Genomic DNA, 21,173 nt, shown 5'->3' with positions numbered 1-21,173 from the left:
CAAAAGTGCAGTGTGCTGACCTGTCTGACTGCATTGCGTTTGATTAGATCTGACAGCAAAACCCCAGACCGCAGTGCACAGCAACAGAGGTCAGCATCCTCCCTCTACTTCCGTGTGTACTCTTAATGAGTGAGAATCGGGAGCAAATGAGGAGAGAACCAGGAGGGTGGGGGAGAGGCAGAGAGTCAATAAGAACGAAACACAAAAAAGTGAGTGGATGGAGAGGGAATATAGAGAAGGGATAAGGGATCTGGACTAATTCTGACAGTCAGGCTCGCACTTATGTAAGTGTTCTCTGGCTTTAAAGCCTCAAGAAAGTGTGCTTGAAGAAAACAGAGTGCTTCAACTTGTTTGATCTGTTGTGACTGCCCACCCCATCCTCTTCCGATCCTTCTCTTTTCCTATCTACCTCTTAAGTAATTTATTTTTCTTTTCATGATTTACCTGGTCATAGCAATCTTTTATCCATATCATCCCTCTCTCTGTCTCTACACCCACTTTCTCCTCCCATATTTATTTATTTATTCATTTAGCAAACCATAGGTGAGTTACAGTGTACACTGCCTGGCCCCAAAAAAAGTCACATACTCTTAATATTTCATTGGACCGCCTTTAGCTTTGATTACGGCACACATTCGTAGTGGCATTGTTTCGACAACCTAATGCAACGTCACAACATTTATTTCCATCCAGAGTTGTATTTTGGCCAAGATCTTGTATTGATAATGGGAGAGTCGAACTACTCCGTAAAGTCTTCTTAAGCACATCCCAAAGACTTCCAGGGGGGTTAAGGTCAGGAATCTGTGGTGGCCAATTCATGTGTAAAAATAATTCCTCATGCTCCCTGAACCACTCTTTCACAATTTGAGCTCGATGAATCTTAGCATTGTCGTCCTGGAATATGCCTGTGCCGTCAGGGAGGAAAAAATCCATTGATGGGATAACATGGTCATTCAGTACATTCAGGTAGTCAGCTGACTTCATTTTATTGCCGCATAAGGTTGCTGAGACTAGACCTGACCAATTGAAGCAACCCCAGATCATAACATTGCCTCCAGAGGCTTGTACAGTCGGCACTATGCATGACGGGTGCTTCACTTCCTGCGCTTACCTTCTTACCCTGACGTGCCCATCGCTTTGGTATAAGGTAAATCTGGACTCATCAGACAACATGACCTTTTTCCGTTGCTTCACAGTCCAGGCTTTATGCTCCCTAGCAAATTGAAGTCGTTTTTTCCAATTAGCCTCACTAACAAGTGGCTTTCTTGCTCTTACTTTTACTATTAAACATAACTGTGGGTTCTACTGTCGATTTTTAACGATGTGACTTTACCAAATGTTTTACTGATCTCCGATCACGATCAGTCAAGATTTTTTTTAGACCACATTTCTTCTGCAAAGCTGACGATTCACCTCTATCCTTCCAGATTTTAATAATGTGTTGGACAGTTCTTAACCCAATTCCATTGATTTCAGCAATCTCCTTAGTTTTCTTTGCTTGATGCTGGCCGATAATTTGCCCCTTCTGAAACACAGTAACATCTTTTCCACGACCACAGGATACATCTTCTGACATGGTTGTTTAAGAAATGAGAAGCTACACACTGCATCAGTTAGGGTTAAAAGAATTGTTGCCAGCTGAAACATATTAATCACAGCAATAATGATCCAGTCATAGGCTCTTAAGTACCTGCTTATTTAAATCCAAATGGCGACTTGTTTCCGGCCAGACAGTGTATTTAAGGTATACATTGTATCAGTGCATGCATTCCCTGGAAATCAAACCCATGACTTTAGCATTGTAGCTAAATGCTCTGCCAGTTGAGCTACAGAAATATACTCCATCCCTGCCCTTTTTCCTTCATTTCTTTAAATATTCATATGGCTTCTCGGTGAGTAAAGTCACAAAGTTTCTGCCCAGGTCTGCTTTCTGTGGTTACTTGTCAGTTGGTAGATGCTTTGCTTTTCACCCTTCTCTTCTACCTTCATACCTCTTTGTTTCTCGCTCTCTTTCCCCCCATCTGCTTTTTGGAGTAGTGCCCGATGTACTCCTGGAGCAAAGCGGGTTAGCCTTCACTGCTCTGTGAAAAAAAGACAGAGAAACAGATCGACTGTGAGAGTGGAGAAAGAGTGTTCACACAGAGGAATAAAAGATGAGGGAGAGAGTAGTTATTTTCAGAGAGAGGGATGTAGGAGAGAAAGAGACTTGAAGAGGTAACTTGTATGTGGGGAGAGAAGAGTAGTTGCTTAATAGTTTCTTTGAGTGTGCTGCTCCTCTGGGCTGTCTTGAGAGCAGAACTTTGAGGCTCTTTGCAACCTGAAGCAGGCAAGTGAAGTACATCATGTTTTTGTTTGTGTGTGTGGACCTGTAAGCTTCTGGAAAATTTCTGTGATGTGAAATTAGTGAATCTTTGCCAGTAACAGGCTGTTATATATCTTAAAGAAAAACATGTTAAATTAGGATCACTGTTGCCTTTGGTATACAGATACAGGTAGATGAGGAATCTGCAGTGTTACTAGCATGTATTTTGCATGTAGTGGCTTCCTGTGGAGGTAAAGCTTGGTCCTGGTGGGTGTCATCACATGGCAAGGGTGTAAAAGTAGTTATAAGCCACAGGGCGACTGCTGTCCAGAAGTGCATTAGCTTGATTGTGTGACACTGTGCCACGATGGTGACCTCAAATGCTGCCTGTGCTCTGTCACGGCAGGGTTGTTTGGGTTTTCTGCTTCTTTGCCTTTGTGTTTCCTTTTCAGAGATTTAAAAAGATTGGTTTTGAAATTCTGTGTTCTCTTTACACGATTGAATGAAGAATGGGTAAATCTCACCCAAATCATACACTCATTTCCTTTCCTCAGATCCTGATAACAGCTCGGACACAGAGAGTGCACCCTCTCCCTCTCAAACCGATCCCTCCAAAGCATCTGACTCACTAACAAATCCCAGCTCTGTTCTGGAAGGTGCCTTGGACCAGGACGGCGCCACCACCAAAGACTCTTTAGCAGATTGCAAGGGCCAGGAGCCTCCATACAGCGAGCTGCGAGTCAAAGTGGAGAAGAGTCCAGAAGGAGGAACAGGAGACGGACTTCTACAGGATGAGCGAGCACGTGTGGCGTACGAATCACAGATCCATCCTAAGAGTGAGCCACAGGATGTGGAGATGGCGGCTCCGAGCGGAGACAGAGGACTGGTGCAGGTGAAGACTGAGCCGGAAGTCAAGGATAAAGAGGAGAAACAGGGGGAGCAGCACCACTCGGATAATGACTCTAGCGCCACCTGCAGTGCAGACGAGGATGTGGAGGCCGAACCTGACCGACAGAGGTAAGAAACCACAGATCGTGTTTTTTCCTAACCAGGCGTGATGCGATAAAGCAACAAATAATAAACAGGGTTCCCACAGTCATGGAAAACTTGGAAATGTCAGGGAAAAGGGATGGAAACCTTGGGTAAAAGATGTCTCTGCCATGTAAATCATATTTTTGACATTTTGTCGATATATAGTTTGGTAGTGTTGTGCTGGGTAGCCACGGCCACTGTAAAATGTCCTGCTCCACATCATTGTATATTTAACATCAAATATCTTTTGATTGGCTGTGATTGTGTTACATTGCACAGCAGTTTTACATTCAGTGTGGACAGACAAATTGCTCTTGATTATGGCACAGTGAGTGTTAGACATAACTCTCAGTTGAGTATAATTTGCTTATACATGTTGTTTTCTTGTTCTTTTGTCTCTTCCTTCCTCTGCCAGACTTTTCTCTCTTGAAAAGCCATCATTGCTGGGTGCTTCAGGCTCAGTGGTCATGCCCTCAGCCAAACTCCTCAGCATGCAGCAGATACAGCAGCGGGCCGCCACCATTCCCCCTATGGTCAGTCCCCACAGCCCCTATCCCCACTTATCATTCAGATTTGCCCCTTTGGACAGAGACAGGGCACAGCCACCCCGCTACGTGAGTCCTGCCTCCATCTCCGTCTCCGCAGAACACACGCTGTGATTAGCTTCTGCGGCAATCAGCAAACAAATCAGCATATATCAATTGATTTCATCTGTTAAATCATGCTGTTAAACATGAAGAGTGAGTGTGTTCGTTTGGTTACTCTGTTGGGCTGATCAGTTGTGCTGTTCGGAGATTGTGGCACGTCTGTCTGTTGTGGCGATGTGGTGTGACTGTGAAATGGATGTAATCTGTACTCAAACTGAGGCCCTGATTGGCCGTTCAGAACTTTAAATTATTAGAATGTACCATGTTTTGCATAGCAAAGACCAATTATAACGCATTAATGAGATTATGAAGAACTGAAGCAACAACACTTAAGTTGCTCGGTTAAAATATAAAATTAAATATTTAAATAGTTTATCTTTGCTAAAATAGGTTCAAAAGTAAGTATTTTAGGTTTATATCAGTCCAGCACATAGCCCATCATTTGAATCGGTACCTCTCTGTCACTTCCCAAATGGCTTGTTTAGGTTTCAGCTCCATTCGGTCACAGTGGTGTTCCCGTTGGAGCTCCATTGAGTGGCTTTGCCATGTTACAGCACCAAATCAAAGCTGTGCATGAGTCTGCACATCAGGAGGACAAACAGAGACTGGACCTGAATGAGTCCGACCCCAGAGCACGAGTCACCACCCACAGTCCCACTCTACTGGACCGAGAAGGTGAGTCAGAGAGAAAATGCAGTTTTCATGACTGTCTCCGTCACTTTTTGTTTTGGAATAACTTATGACCAAAAGAGCAGTCCCTAAAGGGTGGAGAGCACTGAAAAATAAAAAGTGAAGTTGCAAAATCACTCACTGAGACGGCTACAAAGCAAACAGATTGTGATGTCCATGTAGTTTCTTTGATCTATTTTCCCATGAATTCACTCTCCTTTACAAAGAAAAGTTTGAGAAAAGACAGTAACAGAAGTCATTAGTCTCTTTCCTCCCACTCTCAATTTTATAATTGGCTCAAAAACAGACTTTTGAAGGGTGTTGAGAGAGAAGAAGGGAAAGGAAGACAGTGGACATTGCTCTTCTCGGCTAAGAAACGCACTGCTTGTTTTTGATGGAGCCAGACAGAAGCAGCCAACCAAAAGGAACATTAGGTCATTCTCTTGTAGTGATATCCATTAGAGACACAGAGTTTTGCTAGACCTCTTTCTCTAAAGGTTAGACTCTGTCTTTAAAAACCTGAACTGAAATTTCACTTATAGTGGCAGTTCTTCCGATGTTTGGTGCATTTAGGGTCCGTTCACACACTAGGCGTTCACGCGTTTAAAAACAGTTAAATGGATTGCTGTGGAATGGAATAGAATGCTGGGGTCTTAAGACACAGAAGTTTAACTCAACAGTCTTCTTAACTTGCCACTTCAGAAACCTGCACTTATGGCGCAAAATGCTGAAAAAAACAGCAAGACATATTGTGATGTTCAAAGATGTCCATCTAATGCATGTGGACAAACAAAAATCAAAAATGGCACAGATGGATGCAAACACATGTCCTCTGTGAACGGCCCCTTACAGTGTAGCTCTGAATTTACCTTGCTGTATCTATACCTTTCATTGTTGCATGGTGTTCTTTGAATATAGTTTGATTAAAATGCTCACCAAGCTGTCGTCAGGTGTGTGTGTGTTTGCCTGCCAGATTGGTGTCTGTACATTTCTTAAAGTCTCTCCTTTCTGTCCTGTCCAGGTAAGCCATTTGCTTACATGCCATATGATCTGAAGCTGATGGAACAGGACACTCATGGTGGAGTAGGCAGACCAGGCTCTCCATACAGACACTCTCCTCTGGAACCTAGCAAAGCTTCACCCCAGCCCGATGCCAATAACCCCACCCGCTACAGTGTACCGCCAGGTAAGCAGCTTTCACACCTGCCCCGTACGCTCTGCATCCAGGCAGATGTGTTTTAGAAACTTGGAATCGCAATCTGAAAATAGGGTGTTTTGTCCATCTGGTTGTTTCGCTGTGTTAAACAAAGCTCTACTTTATAAGTCATCGAAGACGTAGTGCTGGCTGATTGCTCGTGGCATCATCCTGTTGACTGGGTTACTTGTTGGGTGGGTCTGTTTGAGTCCCTCTTGGTTTGGGCCTGAAGATTTGGACTTTTTCACTTAAAAGCATCAGTTAGGAAAGTGGTTCTCTATTGATGGGTCATGGACAGCAGGTAAAAATTATGCTAAATGCTAAAAATAAATTGTAACTTGCCATATAATCATGCATAGTTGGAATAGCAAAGTAAATAGGCTTGTCAGCTTTTAAAAAGGGAGAAGAAAACGCTTTCCATATCTTTTGTTGTTGATGTCCAAGGCTGGGCGTCCAGTCAAACTCTTCATGCAAATTCATCTATCACTTGGTAGTAGCTAGCCAAATTAGACAGCTGCCAACATGGACACGATGCGAGACCAACCATTGCATTGAGTCTGAGATCACTGTGTTATGATATGTTCCACTTCCATTTTTATCATTCGTTTTATAAGTCTCTTTGCTTTAATGATTTGCTAGACCTGCATACAGAGAGGTACATAAGTTAGCATTTCCATCATTAGCACACTTATCTGGAGCATGAAACTTGACCGTGTTTGTGTCATTGACTACATTTACATGGACACCAGAAAGCGGGTTATTGAGAGAAAGCAGGTTATTACGAGAAAGCATTGTTCCGGTTTACATACACTGTATAAGCGGCATTCTCTTTACTCCTGTATACATGCTGTCAGTAAGCAGCTTTCTCCACAGCAACGCAATTTCCCGCAATGCTTGTGTAAATAACAAATGTTATATCCAAGGAAGACTTCACTATTTTTTTCTCTGTTGCTTTGCTTTATTTCCAGATATCCAGAGTTGTTGCTGTGTTTGTTTCCTTACCTTTCTATCGTGAACTGTAGTGGAATTGCGCTTCAATTGTGGGGTTTCCCTTTACATAAAACTCCAGGATTCCCTTAATGTACAAGCGCGTATTTGCAAACGTGATCATCAATATTTTACAGTGGTGTTTAAAAATGGGTATAGTTTATAATTTATGTGCTTTTTGCACTGTACTGATTGAATTGTTTTGTTGACTTGCTGTTGGGCTCCATCCTATGACGTTTGTTATTCGGTCTGTTCCACGAACATGCATGCGCACTCTTCAAAAACCTGTTAGAACACCATTTATGTGTTTGCATGGCCACATAAGCAGCTTTTTCTGGGAGAAACCTATGTGTGTTAAACCGCTTTCTCTTAATCCCATAAACGGCATAAGGAAATTGCCGTTCTCGTTTACTTGATGCTTTCTGCAAAAATTTGGAATAACCGGCTTTAAGTGCATTTAAACACGGTCAATGATTGATAAAGACCCAGACACCCCCTCCTTGTTTTAGAGAAACTCTCCTACACATCTGGTAGCAAGTAACATGTCTTTTATTAGTTCAGTGAGTTTCTTTTTGAAGAAAACTTCAGCACATGTCATGGATTCCCTTATCAGCCCTTTCCTTACAACCTGGAAACTGCTTAATGGAGACAAACACTAGCAGGCGACACTGGACGCTTCTGTCAGGCACCGAAGAAAAAACACACATTAAGTAAACAGAATGTTCTGGTAGGGCTGTGTCACTGGGGATAATGAGCAGGCTTCATGATGAACTTTGCCATAAGAAGAATTGTATCTTCAGTGACCTTTGCTGTGAGGGCCCTGATTGAGTGAAGTGATTGATGTTTGCAATAATATTGCCACTGCTGATGATTCAACTTTGATTGACAGGGTAGAACAACATGGCAAAGGCATAGTATTTATGTGCACTATGTGTATACATTGAACCATGTAGGATCTAGTCAGACTTCTTTAGGTGGGGTGTTCACTCTTATTTCAGTTTTATTGCTAGAGGTTGCCTAGTGGCTGTATTGTTGGTCATAGTGGGTATTTTTAATGCTGGATGCTCGAACGTTATTGGTGGGCTGCACAATTAGCCATAGCATTTAAAAATCTGAAGGCAAATGATGTATTGGCTGTAAAAATAGTGTCAGTCTAATTTGACAAGAAATCAGTTTTCTTGCCATTAAAAATTAGAATCCTGGAGGGGAAAGTATTTGTGTTTATACCACAGGTCTGTTGAGTGCTTGATTCTGATTGGTTGACGGATGTTCTAAGGTGTGCAATTATTTTTCAATTAAATGCACAGCTATGAAGTAGTTCCAGGTCTTGACCGCATAACGGTTCCATACCACTTCGCCAAATTATTTCAGTTATTTCAAAGAGCCCTACAGGCTACCACAACAAAATAACCAATTAATACAAAGACATTGGTTAAGTACATCGGATAAGAATGACGATGTCTATAATATCCTACATTTATTTCAATTTCGATTGAAAGCGTCCTTGGACTCCCTCTCTTTCTCTCTCTTTTGCCCTCGTCTCTCTCTCTCACACACACACACACACATTAAGACTTGAGTCGTGACCAACAAATAGAGCCGCACCCAATTGACTTGATCAGTACAACAGTTTCTATTATCCGAAATAACTTTTAATATGTGAAACTTTTGTTGTTTCAATGTATTTTGCCCTAATCAGCCTCACAAAGCTATAGTGGAAAGGATCGTGCTACCCCCCCCTCTCTCTTTTGCTCTCGCACCAACTCTCTTGGGAGCAAAGTCAGCGCACCCCCGCGACTCACTGGGATTGTAAACAGTTGTTTAGCAATGGAAAATCTGTACAAGAATGGTGACACTCACTGCTGCTGAGACTTAAACTTACACTTTGGTGCGATGTAATTCCTGACGAGAGCCACTTTAAACAGGAAATTCCACACACGACCTCTCTGTTTCTCTCGCTCACACAGACACACAACCTTGTTACTCCAATGCCGAAAAGCAGCGTATCCTCCGTTGCTAATTCTTGTGATGTTTTCGAACTAGAAACGAAGGCTTGACCTGTATCAAAGCAAGCTACACTTGATCAATACAACGGTTTCTATATTATCTGAAATATATGTGGGAAACACCCTCGCGCTCCCCCTCCCCCTCTCTTAAGCTCTCACACAAACACACGTGGACATACATACATATGCATTACGCACACACTTTCTCGCAAGCGAAAAACAGAGCCGTCATGTCAGCGCGCACCTGCATCTCAGTAGGGTTGAAAACAGTTGTTTACAACGGAAATATGGCGACACTCGCTGCTGCTGAGAAATGCTTAAACTTACATCATGGCGATTTTTGAGCGATGTTACTTCTGACGAGAGCTGCAACAAAAAAGGTAATCCCAGAAGCGATCTCTCTCAGTTTATGATCTCTCTTTCGATCCCTCAAAAGCAAACTCGTACGCACTACCTTATTACTCCAGTAAGTGCTCCAGTAAAGCAGCGCAAGCCTCGCAATCCTCCGTTGCTAGTTCAAAAGTGACGTTTTCGAACTAGCAACAAAGCTTCGGACTGTATCAAAGCAAGACGCTGAATCTGTAGTGGAAGAAAGTAGTTCCACTCACAAAAGCGTTTTAGGGATGAAAACCAGAAAATATCTTGAGATAAAACCCTGAACGATGTCTTAATGTGTGGTAGCCATGGTATAAGCGAAATAATTATTCCTTACTTAAATTGCAGCAGTGTGCATAATGCATAGTCTTGAACAAAATGAACAATCAATAAATTCATAAATAAAACTCATTTAGAATACAGACTGTTCCCGACACAGTTTTGCATGCAAAATTGTTATATATTATATTCCTACATGTGGTCTAAGCCAAATCATATAGAACAATGAAGTCACTCTTAGTAACATTAACTTCATCTTGCCTACACTCAACTGCAGTTGGATCACGTGTGCTCCAATGCCTTCACTCATGGGTTTTCACCACATCACATTGCTGCTCATTTGCATAAAGTTAAACTTTTTACAACTTTGTTGCATTTCTGGACGCACCACATTGTACAAAAGCGCTCCCTGTCGCTCATTTAATTGCCAACTCTCATTGAAAATAATGACTTTCATTTGTTTTACCACTGCAGATCACTGTATGTGTGAACCCCCTTCAGACCTGTCTTGTTTTTATTTATACATGAAGAACTCGCTGCAGCTTGCATGACTACAACAGATGAGCTATTGCAGCATAAAAAAAATCACACTCTGCACTAAAGAACCACAGAGACCCTGATCTCATCTATAGCTAAGAGACTCACGCTTTTTACACCGCATGAGAAAGGAGAGATCACGACTCAATATTTCAAAAGAGATGAGTGAGAGGCCAGGCTGTCTGGGAAGTGAAAAGTGAAGAGGTGCTTTTAGTAGCACTTTGAGTCACGGGTGAGCAGCGGTGAACTGAGACTTCATCCCTGCCGTGCAAAGATCAGACACGGATCTGTGCTGCTTTGTCCAGATTTTATTTATAGTTTAGTATGGGGTTCTCTGCATGTGGTTCAGGATTCTTCTAACCAGCTGTTTATTTTAAGAATGTTGCATTTTAGGCTTTAGTTTTTAAGAGCAGGTAAGTTTTATGAAACATTAGAGGCAAATTATTGAGCAGTGATCACAGGTCAGAAAAAATTAGCAGGACTGGAGTCTAAATTAAGACTTGCACCCTGTTTGCACGTGGTACTATCAGGAAAAATATCAGGAGAACATGTTGTGAGGCGAGACAGATTGCCCTTTACATTTGGTAGTAACACGTGTCTATAATGACCACTTGTGATTGGATTTGAAGAGGAGGGTCTCTGATTTCATGATGTCATACATTACAAACTAAGCATATGGGTGTAAACGGGGTCTTGGAGAGAATAGTTTTGGGTAACTGCAGGAATAAAGGGTGATCCTCTTTTGCAATTCTGTTTCCAACAGCTTCTCTTATCCTTCTGTTCCAACAGTTCTTCATCCGGCACCAAACCAGGCAGGTCAGAACCTTTCAGATGTTCGCATGACGTTCTCACGTAACAGGCCGCCCAACATTCCGTCTCCTCCACCCCTCATCCCCACCTCCAAACCCACTGACAAGCCCTCTTTCATTCAGGGGGGCTCCATTTCACAGGTGAGACAGAGACTGATGGACAGAAACAGACTGGTTAATGAAGTAACTAGATTTTTACTTCATGCATTAAACATTTTGAATGTACTTGGCTGAAAATGGCTGTTTAGTTGAAATGATGGTTTCTCTGAAAACAAACACAAATCACTTTTAAGCCATTTCAGAGCAAATACGTCATTATCAAGATATATATTGAATGTAATCAGTTGGCTGAAAAATATAGAGAGATCATTTTTGTAGCCATATCACCCAGCCCTAGTGAAACCCGATGTTTTTAAAATTGTTTTATGTTGCATTTAATTTCTTTTTTCAGTTTCGGCTTTTTTCCTTGAATACATAATACTCCTGTTAAAAACTTTTAGCACTGTTTTCTTATAGGAATGTTCCAGGTTCAATACAAGTTAAAGCTCAGTCGACAGCATTTGTGGCATAATGTTGATAACCACAAAAATGTATTTCGACTCGTTCCTCCTTTTCTTTAAAAAAAAAAGAAAAAAGTTACAGTGAGACACTTAAAATGGAAATGAATGGGGACAATGAAAGTAAATGTGGCCAATTTTTGAGGGTTTAAACAAAGAAATGTGAAGCTTAAAATTTTATAAAAGCACATACATTTTTCTGTGAAAACTCATGTATTATTTGAGCTGTAAAGTTGTTTAAATCATCATTTATACAGTCATTTTAGGGTTTGTTGGCATTACATCATCATGGTAACAGAGTTGTAAAATTGGCTATAACTTTACACAGAAAAGGTTAGTAAGTGATTTTATCACACTAAAATCCTGTTAACACATATTGTTTGTGAGTATTTTAATGTAAAAAAATTGGCCTCATTCACTTCCATTGTAAGTGTCTCACTGGAACCCAGATATTTGCTTTTTTTTTTCTTCTTTTTTTTTTTAAAGTGAAGGAGGGACAAGTAGAAATGAATTTTTGTGGTAAACAATATTACAATTACAAATGCTGTCGATTGAGCTTAACTGATTGAACCCGGAATATTCCTTTAAATTGTCTTTGTTCTATTGTTTTTGGTTCTATTGCTTGTAATTATTGGTATTTTTGGTTGTCTTGCTTGTCTTGAAAAATTACTTGAACTCTGCTCTAAATATTTCCTTTGGGTGGAAATTGTGTGGAATCTCTTAATTTTAGAAAGGCTTTGTCCAGCAATCACGAATGAATGATTGAACAAAAAGCTTTAGAAAAGTTAATTGGTTAAAAGGTGTGATAACCCTGATAAGAAACCGATTTCTTACTGGTGTCCTCCTTTTGTCTATTCAGCTCCTTCGGGCTGTTGATTGTTATTTAAAACTCGTCTGCTTCTGCTAAGTTTAAATGCTTCCTACACGTAATGGATCAGGGCAGGGGATCCAGGGGTTTCCTGCTCTTCATCTCTGATTGGTGACTTCCCCCTGTGTGGCCTATAGGGAACGCCAGGCACATACCTGCCTTCTCAAACGCATGCAGTGTACATACCAGATGTAGTCAAGACCACGGGAGGGTCCATCTCACTAGGCTTGCCAAGACAACAGGACCCTGCCAAACCTGGTAAGAGATTTTGCGAGTATAAACACAATTTTATAGCGTAATCCTACTACCCTGTTGACAAACTCAGCTAAACTACCAGTTAATTGCTGGTGTAGATGGTGAAAACCTCATGCCTCAATCCATGGAATGTGTATTGTAAACACCTGATTGTTTGTTTGTGTGTCAGTGTCATATATTAAGCAGGAGGAGTGTTCTCCACGAGGACAGAGCGCTCAGGCAGAGGGACTTTTATCCAGAGCTCAGTATGAGGGAGTAGTCAGAGGTGAGTGGTCTTTATTTATTTATTTATTTATTTATTTTTACAAAAAAAAAAAATGTTTAGTGGAACCCAAACAGATTCACCATTTGATAGTGTTTGGGCTCCTCTCACTTACCTGAGAGAATCTGACTCTGCTGTGGTGAAGTAGAGCAACCCTGCCACAGAGGTATTAGGGGTCAGAATCTGTTGGCACCTCACAATTTAATTTCGATTTAGTCACGATGTGATTCCATAACAGTTCTCGATGCATCTCAGTTTGTAATCTTTTGACTTGTATAGGCTTTTTCAGTAAACAGAATTCATAATAATTCAATTTCATATTACAAGAATTGTTTACAAGACGTGTTTTTTTGCTGTTGTAACCCATCCTACTCAAGGTTCGTCATGTTCTTTATTCTGAGATGCTATTCTGCTCACTACAATTATATGTAGTTGTTATCTGAGTTACCATAGCCTTTCTGTCAGCTCCAACCAGTCTGGCCATTCTCTGTTGACCTCTCTCGTCAACAAAGCATTTCCGTCTGCAGAACTGTCACTCACTGGATGTTTTTTAGTTTTTGGCACCATTCTGAGTAAACTCTAGAGACTGTTGTGGGTGAACATCCCAGGAGATCAGCAGTTACAGAAATACTCAAACCAGCCCGTCTGGCACCAACAATCATGCCACAGTCGAAATCACTGAGATCACATTTTTTCCCATTCTGATGGTTGATGTGAACATTACCTGAAGCTCCTGACCGTACCTGCATGATTTTATGCACTGCACTGCTGCCACACGACTGGCATATTAGTTAATCGCATGAATAAGTAGGTAAACAGGTGTTCCTAATAAAGTGCTCAGTGAGATTATGTATGGCTGACTACAGGCTCCCACACAAATCAGTCTGTTTATTTCCCCTCCTCTGTTCCCAGGAGGCTCCATACAGATTCAGGACATGAGAGGGCCCCCTGGAAAAGGCCCCGTGGGCTTGACTTACAGAGGAGGCTCAATTACACAGGTACCTGCAGGCCTTTGTGTAGTACGTGTGTATTTTGCATTTAAATTTGTGAAGTATTTCTCTCTCTCTCTCTCTCTCACTCTTTCTCTCTCACTCTCTCTTTCCAGGGCACACCTGCTTTGACTCAGTCTAGCGTAGCAGCAGATCTGTTGAAAGGCACTATTGCTAAACTGGCCACAGAGGACCAGAGTAGCCCAGAGAAGAGCCGGGCTGAAGCTCATTCTAAAACCCACGTCATCTATGCAGGCAAAAGTGGACTCATCCTCTCTTTTGACGGTCAGAGTCAGAACCTCTTACTGTCTGGTGTGTTTGTGAATCCAGTATCATTTAGTAGTGACACAGTAATGCAGTGGAGTCAGATGGTCATGTGTTGTACATGGCTTCATTTCAAGGGCAGAGTAACAATGTTTGATAACTGTGCAACAAGAGCAGAATATTTTTATGGAGCATAGAGCTACAGTTGCAGCTAGAGTTTACAAAGGGGCCTTTTGGCATGGCCTATGGATATTACATTTTTTAAAGAGATGGTTCTCACAAAAATAAAAATTCTGTTATCATTCACTCATTATCATGTCTTACCGAACCTGTTTGACTTTCTTTTTTTCGTGGAACACCAAAGATGAATATATACAGAATTTCCAAGCTCTTCCATATAATAAAAGTGGAAAGGCTGTCAAGAAAAAGCCTCATAAAAGTCCATACAGCTTGTGTGCTGTATTCCAAGTCTTCCAAAGTCATACAATAGCTTTGTGTGAGAAACCGATCAAAATTTATCCAAAAGTTATTCACTGAAAATGTGTGGTCACCATTGACTTTCATTATGTGGAAATGAGCAGCTTCCGTATTCTGCTATAAATAATTATTTCTTTGTTACATGGAAGACAGAATGTCATGAGGCCCAATATAATGACAGAATTTTCATTTTTAGACTTGGGGTGAAATGTAGAAGATGCGGGAAGTTTATTGATTGTGTAGTGCATGACCTCATCTCCTCTTACTTTTGTTTTCACAGCCATTAAGAACCCGAGAGAGGGCACAAGAAGCCCACGAATGGGGCATGATCTCAAACGCACATATGACATCATGGAGGGGTCCCGTGGACACCCAACACGTGAGAATGCACCTTATGAGGGTTAGTAGTCCTTTCATTTTACAGAGATACAGAGTTGAAGAAGTGTGTTTATTTGTCAGTAGAGAAGGTTGAGGGCTTTTTTTTCTTTTCTTTTTCTTCCAGGTTTGATGAGCAGAGCATTGCCGAGAGAAAGTTCGCATGAGTCTAAGGATCGAGCCATACTCGCAGGATCCATCATGCAAGGTAATACAGACCCAACACAGACTTTTTCTTTTAGAACACTGCAGTTCTTGTTCAATGAACATACAGTTGAAGTCAGAAGTTTACATACAACTTAGCCAAATACATTTAAACTAAATTACAGTTTTTCACAATTCCTGACATTTAATCTTAGAAAACTTTCCCTGTCTTAGGTCAGTTAGGATCACTACTTTATTTTAAGAATGTGAAATATCAGAATAATAGTAGAGAGAATGATTTATTTCAGCTTTTATTTCTTTCATCGCATTCCCAGTGGGTCAGAAGTTTACATACACTTTTGTTATTATTTGGTAGCATTGCCTTTAAATTGTTTAACTTGGGTCAAACATTTTGGGTAGCCTTCCACAAGCTTCTCACATAACTTGCTGGAATTTTGGCCCATTCCTCCAGACAGAACAGAGTCAGGTTTGTAGGCCTCCTTGCTCGCACACGCTTTTTCAGCTTTGCCCCCAAATTTTCAATCGGATTGAGGTCAGGGCTTTGTGATGGCCACTCCAGTATCTTGACTTTGTTTTCCTTAAGCCATTTTGCCAGGACTTTGGAGGTATGCTTGGGGTCATTATCCATTTGGAAGACCCATTTGTGACCAAGCTTTAACTTCCTGGCTGATGTCTTGAGATGTTGCTTCAATATATCCACATAATTTTCCTTTCTCATGATGCCATCTATTTTGTGAAGTGCACCAGTCCCACCTGCAGCAAAGTACCCCCACAACATGATGCTGCCTCCCCCATGCTTCACGGTTGGGATGGTGTTCTTCGGCTTGCAAGCCTCACCCTTTTTCCTCCAAATATAACGATGGTCATTATAGCCAAACAGTTACATTTTTGTTTCATTAGACCAGAGGACATTTCCACAAGTAAGATCTTTGTCCCCATGTGCACTTACAAACTGTAGTCTGGCTTTTTTTATGGTGGTTTTGGAGCAGTGGCTTCTTCCTTGCTGAGCAGCCTTTCAGGTTATGTTGTTATAGGACTCGTTTTACTGTGGATATAGATACTTTTCTACCTGTTTCCTCCAGCATCTTCACAAGTTCCTTTGCTGTTGTTCTGGGATTGATTTGCACTTATCGCACCAAACTACGTTCATCTCTTGGAGACAGAATGTGTCTCCTTCCTGAGCGGTATGATGGCTGCATGGTCCCGTGGTGTTTATACTTGCGTACAATTGTTTGAACAGATGAACGTGGTTCCTTCAGGCATTTGGAAATTCCTCCCAAGTATGAACCAGACTTGTGGAGGTCCATAATTTTTTTTTCTTGAGGTCTTGGCTGATTTCTTTTGATTTTCTCATGATGTCAGGCAAAGAGGCACTGAGTTTGAAGGTAGGCCTTAAAATACATCCACAGGTACACCTCCAATTCAGTACACCTCCTATAAGAAGCTAACTGTCTAAAGGCTTGACATCATTTTCTGGAATTTTCCAAGCTGTTTAAAGGCACAGTTAACTTGGTGTATGTAAACTTCTGACCCACTGGAATTGTGATATAGTCAATTAAAAGTTAAACAATCTGTCTGCAAACAATTGTTGGAAAAATTACTTGTGTCATGCACAAAGTAGATGTCCTAAACGACTTGCCAAAACTATAGTTTGCTAATATTAAATCTGTGGATTTTTAATGACTTCAGCCTAAATGTATGTAAACTTCTGACTTCAGCTGTAGCATTTATTGCCTACTGTTTTATACTGAATTGCTTTACCTGCCACCTATTGCACCAACAGTCAGTATATACTCGTAGCATTGGTTTTTAAAAAAGTTCTTCCATTTTAATGGAAAAAATATCCCTTGACGGTGTATCAAAATGAACTTTATTGAAATTCTTGTTCCTATTTTTCATTCATTACAAATGTTATTGAACATTTTAACATGAAATTCTCTGAATTATCAGCATCATATTCTTTGTTGAATTTTTACATAATACTCAGTCTTCCCTAACTTGGTTCAGGAACACCAAGATCCTCTGCTGAAGTCTTTGATGAGGCCTCCAAATATGGTAAACAGATCAAGAGGGAGAGTCCACCCATTCGCTCTTTTGAGGGAGGCATCACCAAGGGTAAACCATACGAGGGGGTGAACACCATAAAGGAGATGGGCCGTTCAATTCATGAGATCCCCCGTAAAGAGACCCAAGATAGTCGCAAAACCCCTGTTCTGGAAGGATCCATTTCTCAGGTACAGGATTTGAAAGGGCTCTGAAATGGACATGTACTGAATGCATCTGCACTTTTTTCAGTTGCGAGCCATCATGGTTTCCCACACTGAAATGTACAGTGCCGTATAAATATATGTGACCACATTGAAAATCTGGGATTCAAGTTTTTTTATGATTTTGAAAAACTGTAGGCAATGTTATGACATAAAATGTATTTTCTTGTGCAGATTTTTTTGTCCATAATCAAGTAAACAAATTTGTGACATTGACCATGTTAACTCGTTTCTACTAGAGGTCAGATTTTTTTTGCTTCCATTGAGGTACCAAAGATGTTCTTATGAACATTCTCAAATCATACTGGGATAACATGAATCATGAGGTTTTGCACAAACTTGTGGGGTCCATGTTGCCATTAAAACAGAAAGTATATTGTACAAAATACAAAGAAATTCTGCAATTTGTGCAAATTTTTCAATTAAACGTTTCTCTAAAGTTGTTATTCTGATCAAATAAATTATAATATTTTAATTATTGTACTATATAAAATTATTAGGGCTGTCAATCGATTAAAATTTCTGATCAAATTAATGGTATGTTGATTAATATATACACAGTTGTGCTCAAAAGTTTGCATACCCTGGCAGAAATTGTGAAATTTTGGCATTGATTTTTTTGAAAATATGACTGATCATGCAAAAAAATACAGGATACAAAGAAAAACCCACAGGTAACCTCAGGAGAAATACAGGCTGCTCTGGAAAAAGACGGTGTGGTTGTTTCAAGGAGCACAATATGAAGATACTTGAACAAAAATGAGCTGCATGGTCGAGTTGCCAGAAAGAAGCCAATGCCACAAAAAAGCCCGGTTACAATATGCCCGACAACACCTTGACACGCCTCACAGCTTCTGGCATACTGTAATTTGGAGTGACAAGACCAAAATAGAGCTTTATGGTCACAACCGTAAGCGCTATGTTTGGAAAGGGGTCAACTAGTATTGTGCTCCTTGAAACAACCACACCGTCTTTTTCCAGAGCAGCCTGTATTTCTCCTGAGGTTACCTGTGGGTGTTTCTTTGTATCCCGAACAATTCTTCTGACAGTTGTGGCTGAAATCTTTCTTGGTCTACTTGACCTTGGCTTGGTATCAAGAGATCCTCGAATTTTCCACTTCTTAATAAGTGATTGAACAGTACTGACTGGCATTTTCAAGGCTTTGGATATCTTTTTATATCCTTTTCCATCTTTATAAAGTTCCATTACCTTGTTACGCAGGTCTTTTGACAGTTCTTTTCTGCTCCCCATGGCTCAGTATCTAGCCTGCTCAGTGCATCCACGTGAGAGATAACAAACTCATTGACTACGTGCTGAGTGACTCCAGCCAGGTCTCCTAAGCAACCAAATTGGCCCGGTTGCTAGGGAGGGTAGAGTCACATGGGGTAACCTCCTCGTGGTCGCTATAATGTGGTTTGTTCTCGGTGGGGCGCATGGTGAATTGAGCGTGGTAGATGGCGTGAAGCCTCCACACACGCTATGTCTCCGTGGCAACGCACTCAACAAGCCACGTGATAAGATGCGCGGGTTGACTGTCTCAGACGCGGAGGCAACTGGGATTCGTCCTCCGCCACCCGGACTGAAGCGAATCACTATGCGACCACGAGGACTTACAGCGCATTGGGAATTGGGCATTCCAAATTGGGAGAAAAAGGGGAAAAATCCCCCCCCCCCCCAAAAAAAAACTCATTGACTGTTTATACACAGACATTAATTGCAATTTAAAAAGCCACAGGTGTGGGAAATTAACCTTTAATTGCCATTTAAACCTGTGTGTGTCACCTTGTGTGTCTGTAACAAGGCAAAACATTCAAGGGTATGTCAACTTTTGATCAGCGCCATTTGGGGAATTTCTGTTATCATTATGATTTAAAAAGGAGCCAAACAACTATGTGATAATAAATGGCTTCATATGATCACTATCCTTAAATAAAAGACAGTTTTTTTTTTTGCATGATCAGTCATATTTTCAAAATCAATGGCAAAATTTCACTATTTCTGCCAGGGTATGCAAACTTTTGAGCACAACTGTGTGTGTGTGTGTGTGTATGTATGTATGTATGTATGTATGTGTGTGTGTATATATATATATATATATATATATATATATATATATATATATATATATATATATATATATATATACACACACACACACATAGGCAGCCAAAAGTTTGAAATAATGTACAGATTTTGCTCTTATGGAAAGAAATTGGTCCTTTTATTCACCAAAGGGGTATTCAACTGATCACAATGTATAGTCAGGACATTAATAACGTGAAAAATTACTATTACAATTTGAAAAATAATATGTTGTGAAAAAAATCGTGCCACAATGACAGCTTTGCAGATCCTTGGCATTCTAGCTGTCAGTTTGACTGTTAGATACTCAGGTGACATTTCACCCCACACTTCCTGTAGCACTTGCCATAGATGTGGCCGTCTTGTCAGGCACTTCTCACGCACATTACAGTCTAGCTGATCCCACAAAAGCTCAGTGGGGTTAAGATCCATAACACTTTTTTCCAATTATCTGTTGTTCATTGTCTGTGTTTCTTTGCACACTCTAACCTTTCTTTTTGTTTTTCTGTTTCAAAAGTGGCTTTTTCTTTGCAATTCTTCCCATAAGGCCTGCACTCCTGAGTCTTCTTTTTACTGTTGTACATGAAACTGGTGTTGAGCGGGTAGAATTCAATTAGGGATGGGCACGAGTACTTGGGTACTCGGACATGGCAGCAATGATCGATCATGAAAACAGTGAATGATAGTGATCACGCATGATGTGACTTTTCACTTATTTCGAAATCCAGTGACAATTACCTGACAACTAAACACAAACAAAGAGGGAGCTTATTTTTAATTTTGAGATTGATTACATTGTGGTTTTGAGGGGGACGTTGATTGTCAGAAACGTCTCATAGCAACCAAACTGATACAACACTAAAATGCTATCATTACAATAATCAAAAGAGAGTGTAATTGACCGTGTTTTGAACACCTGTCTCTGCAAAACGTTTGCTAAATGTTTTATTGTCATTTCATGTAAGAACTTTGACTCATTAATGGATATTATTTAATAAAAGTAAATGTTTGTCACTGACCATGAACCTTCCTGTCCTGCATGAAGTAACACACACCTGCATCTCGACGAAATGGGAGTTGAAGATTTCTGCACGAGTTTCCAAGTTAGATGTCCAGTATAAAGTGTCATTCCGTTGCACTTTACCCAGTTGAAAGGTGGAAATTCAGACTCTCCGAGTTGAATGGAATGCTTCATGAATCACAGCAACAACAATACAGAGCATTGTGGCTTTCCTCACAAGAGCGAACATTTGGGGACTCACACACACACCAGGCGCATGTGGCAGTGGACTCAACGTGCTGAAGCAACGCATATACAGCTGGCGAGTGTTTCAAACAGCTAGACAGAGCACAGCTAAATGGAACACAATGCAGCGTCTTCAAACTGAACTTCAATTTAACACGCATATTAAAAACGCAATGGTTATGGCGTCTCCTGTAATTTGAAAATAGATGGTTCAGACAGTCACTAAAAAAACTGGTGCATGCTTATTAAGATTACTACGGTAACCTGAAGGATGAACAGACAGATGTGCGTTGGGCACATTCTTTCAGAGTTGGACAGCGAATCTTCACGTAATGATAAAATATGATGCCATTATATTTTGAACATTTTGTACATTTTGTAACATATTATTTTATAACAGCCTATAATAATGAATAGACGATCCACTGGAACAACAAGGCACAATGCAGCAGCCATAGACGTTTGTCAGACATGTTATTATATATACAGTTATGAACATGTAATCGCCTCTCGAGTACTCGACAAGTA

The 21,173-nt window shown here is 40.7% G+C and overlaps 1 protein-coding gene across 17 annotated transcripts in view; it reads left to right on the top strand.

The window, feature by feature from the left end:
* Positions 1–21,173, top strand: part of LOC127427329 (nuclear receptor corepressor 1-like) — a 137,778-nt gene that overhangs the window by 93,591 nt on the left and 23,014 nt on the right. For 11 of the 17 annotated variants that reach the window (XM_051674922.1, XM_051674908.1, XM_051674901.1 and 8 more), the window contains 12 exons: positions 2,857–3,319; positions 3,750–3,948; positions 4,467–4,656; positions 5,672–5,836; positions 10,819–10,979; positions 12,401–12,521; positions 12,688–12,783; positions 13,693–13,778; positions 13,886–14,081; positions 14,791–14,910; positions 15,013–15,093; positions 17,058–17,284. In XM_051674922.1, coding sequence (XP_051530882.1) covers positions 2,857–3,319; positions 3,750–3,948; positions 4,467–4,656; positions 5,672–5,836; positions 10,819–10,979; positions 12,401–12,521; positions 12,688–12,783; positions 13,693–13,778; positions 13,886–14,081; positions 14,791–14,910; positions 15,013–15,093; positions 17,058–17,284 — 2,105 coding nt within the window. The remainder of the gene's footprint in view (positions 1–2,856; positions 3,320–3,749; positions 3,949–4,466; positions 4,657–5,671; positions 5,837–10,818; positions 10,980–12,400; positions 12,522–12,687; positions 12,784–13,692; positions 13,779–13,885; positions 14,082–14,790; positions 14,911–15,012; positions 15,094–17,057; positions 17,285–21,173) is intronic. The other 6 variants (XM_051675012.1, XM_051675003.1, XM_051674982.1 and 3 more) reach the window with 3 other exon arrangements.

Source organism: Myxocyprinus asiaticus, chromosome 3 (assembly GCF_019703515.2).
Source record: "Myxocyprinus asiaticus isolate MX2 ecotype Aquarium Trade chromosome 3, UBuf_Myxa_2, whole genome shotgun sequence".
NCBI classification, from domain to species: Eukaryota; Metazoa; Chordata; class Actinopteri; order Cypriniformes; family Catostomidae; genus Myxocyprinus; species Myxocyprinus asiaticus.
Note: the sequence above shows the minus strand (reverse complement) of the source record. Positions and strands in the feature narration are given on the sequence as shown.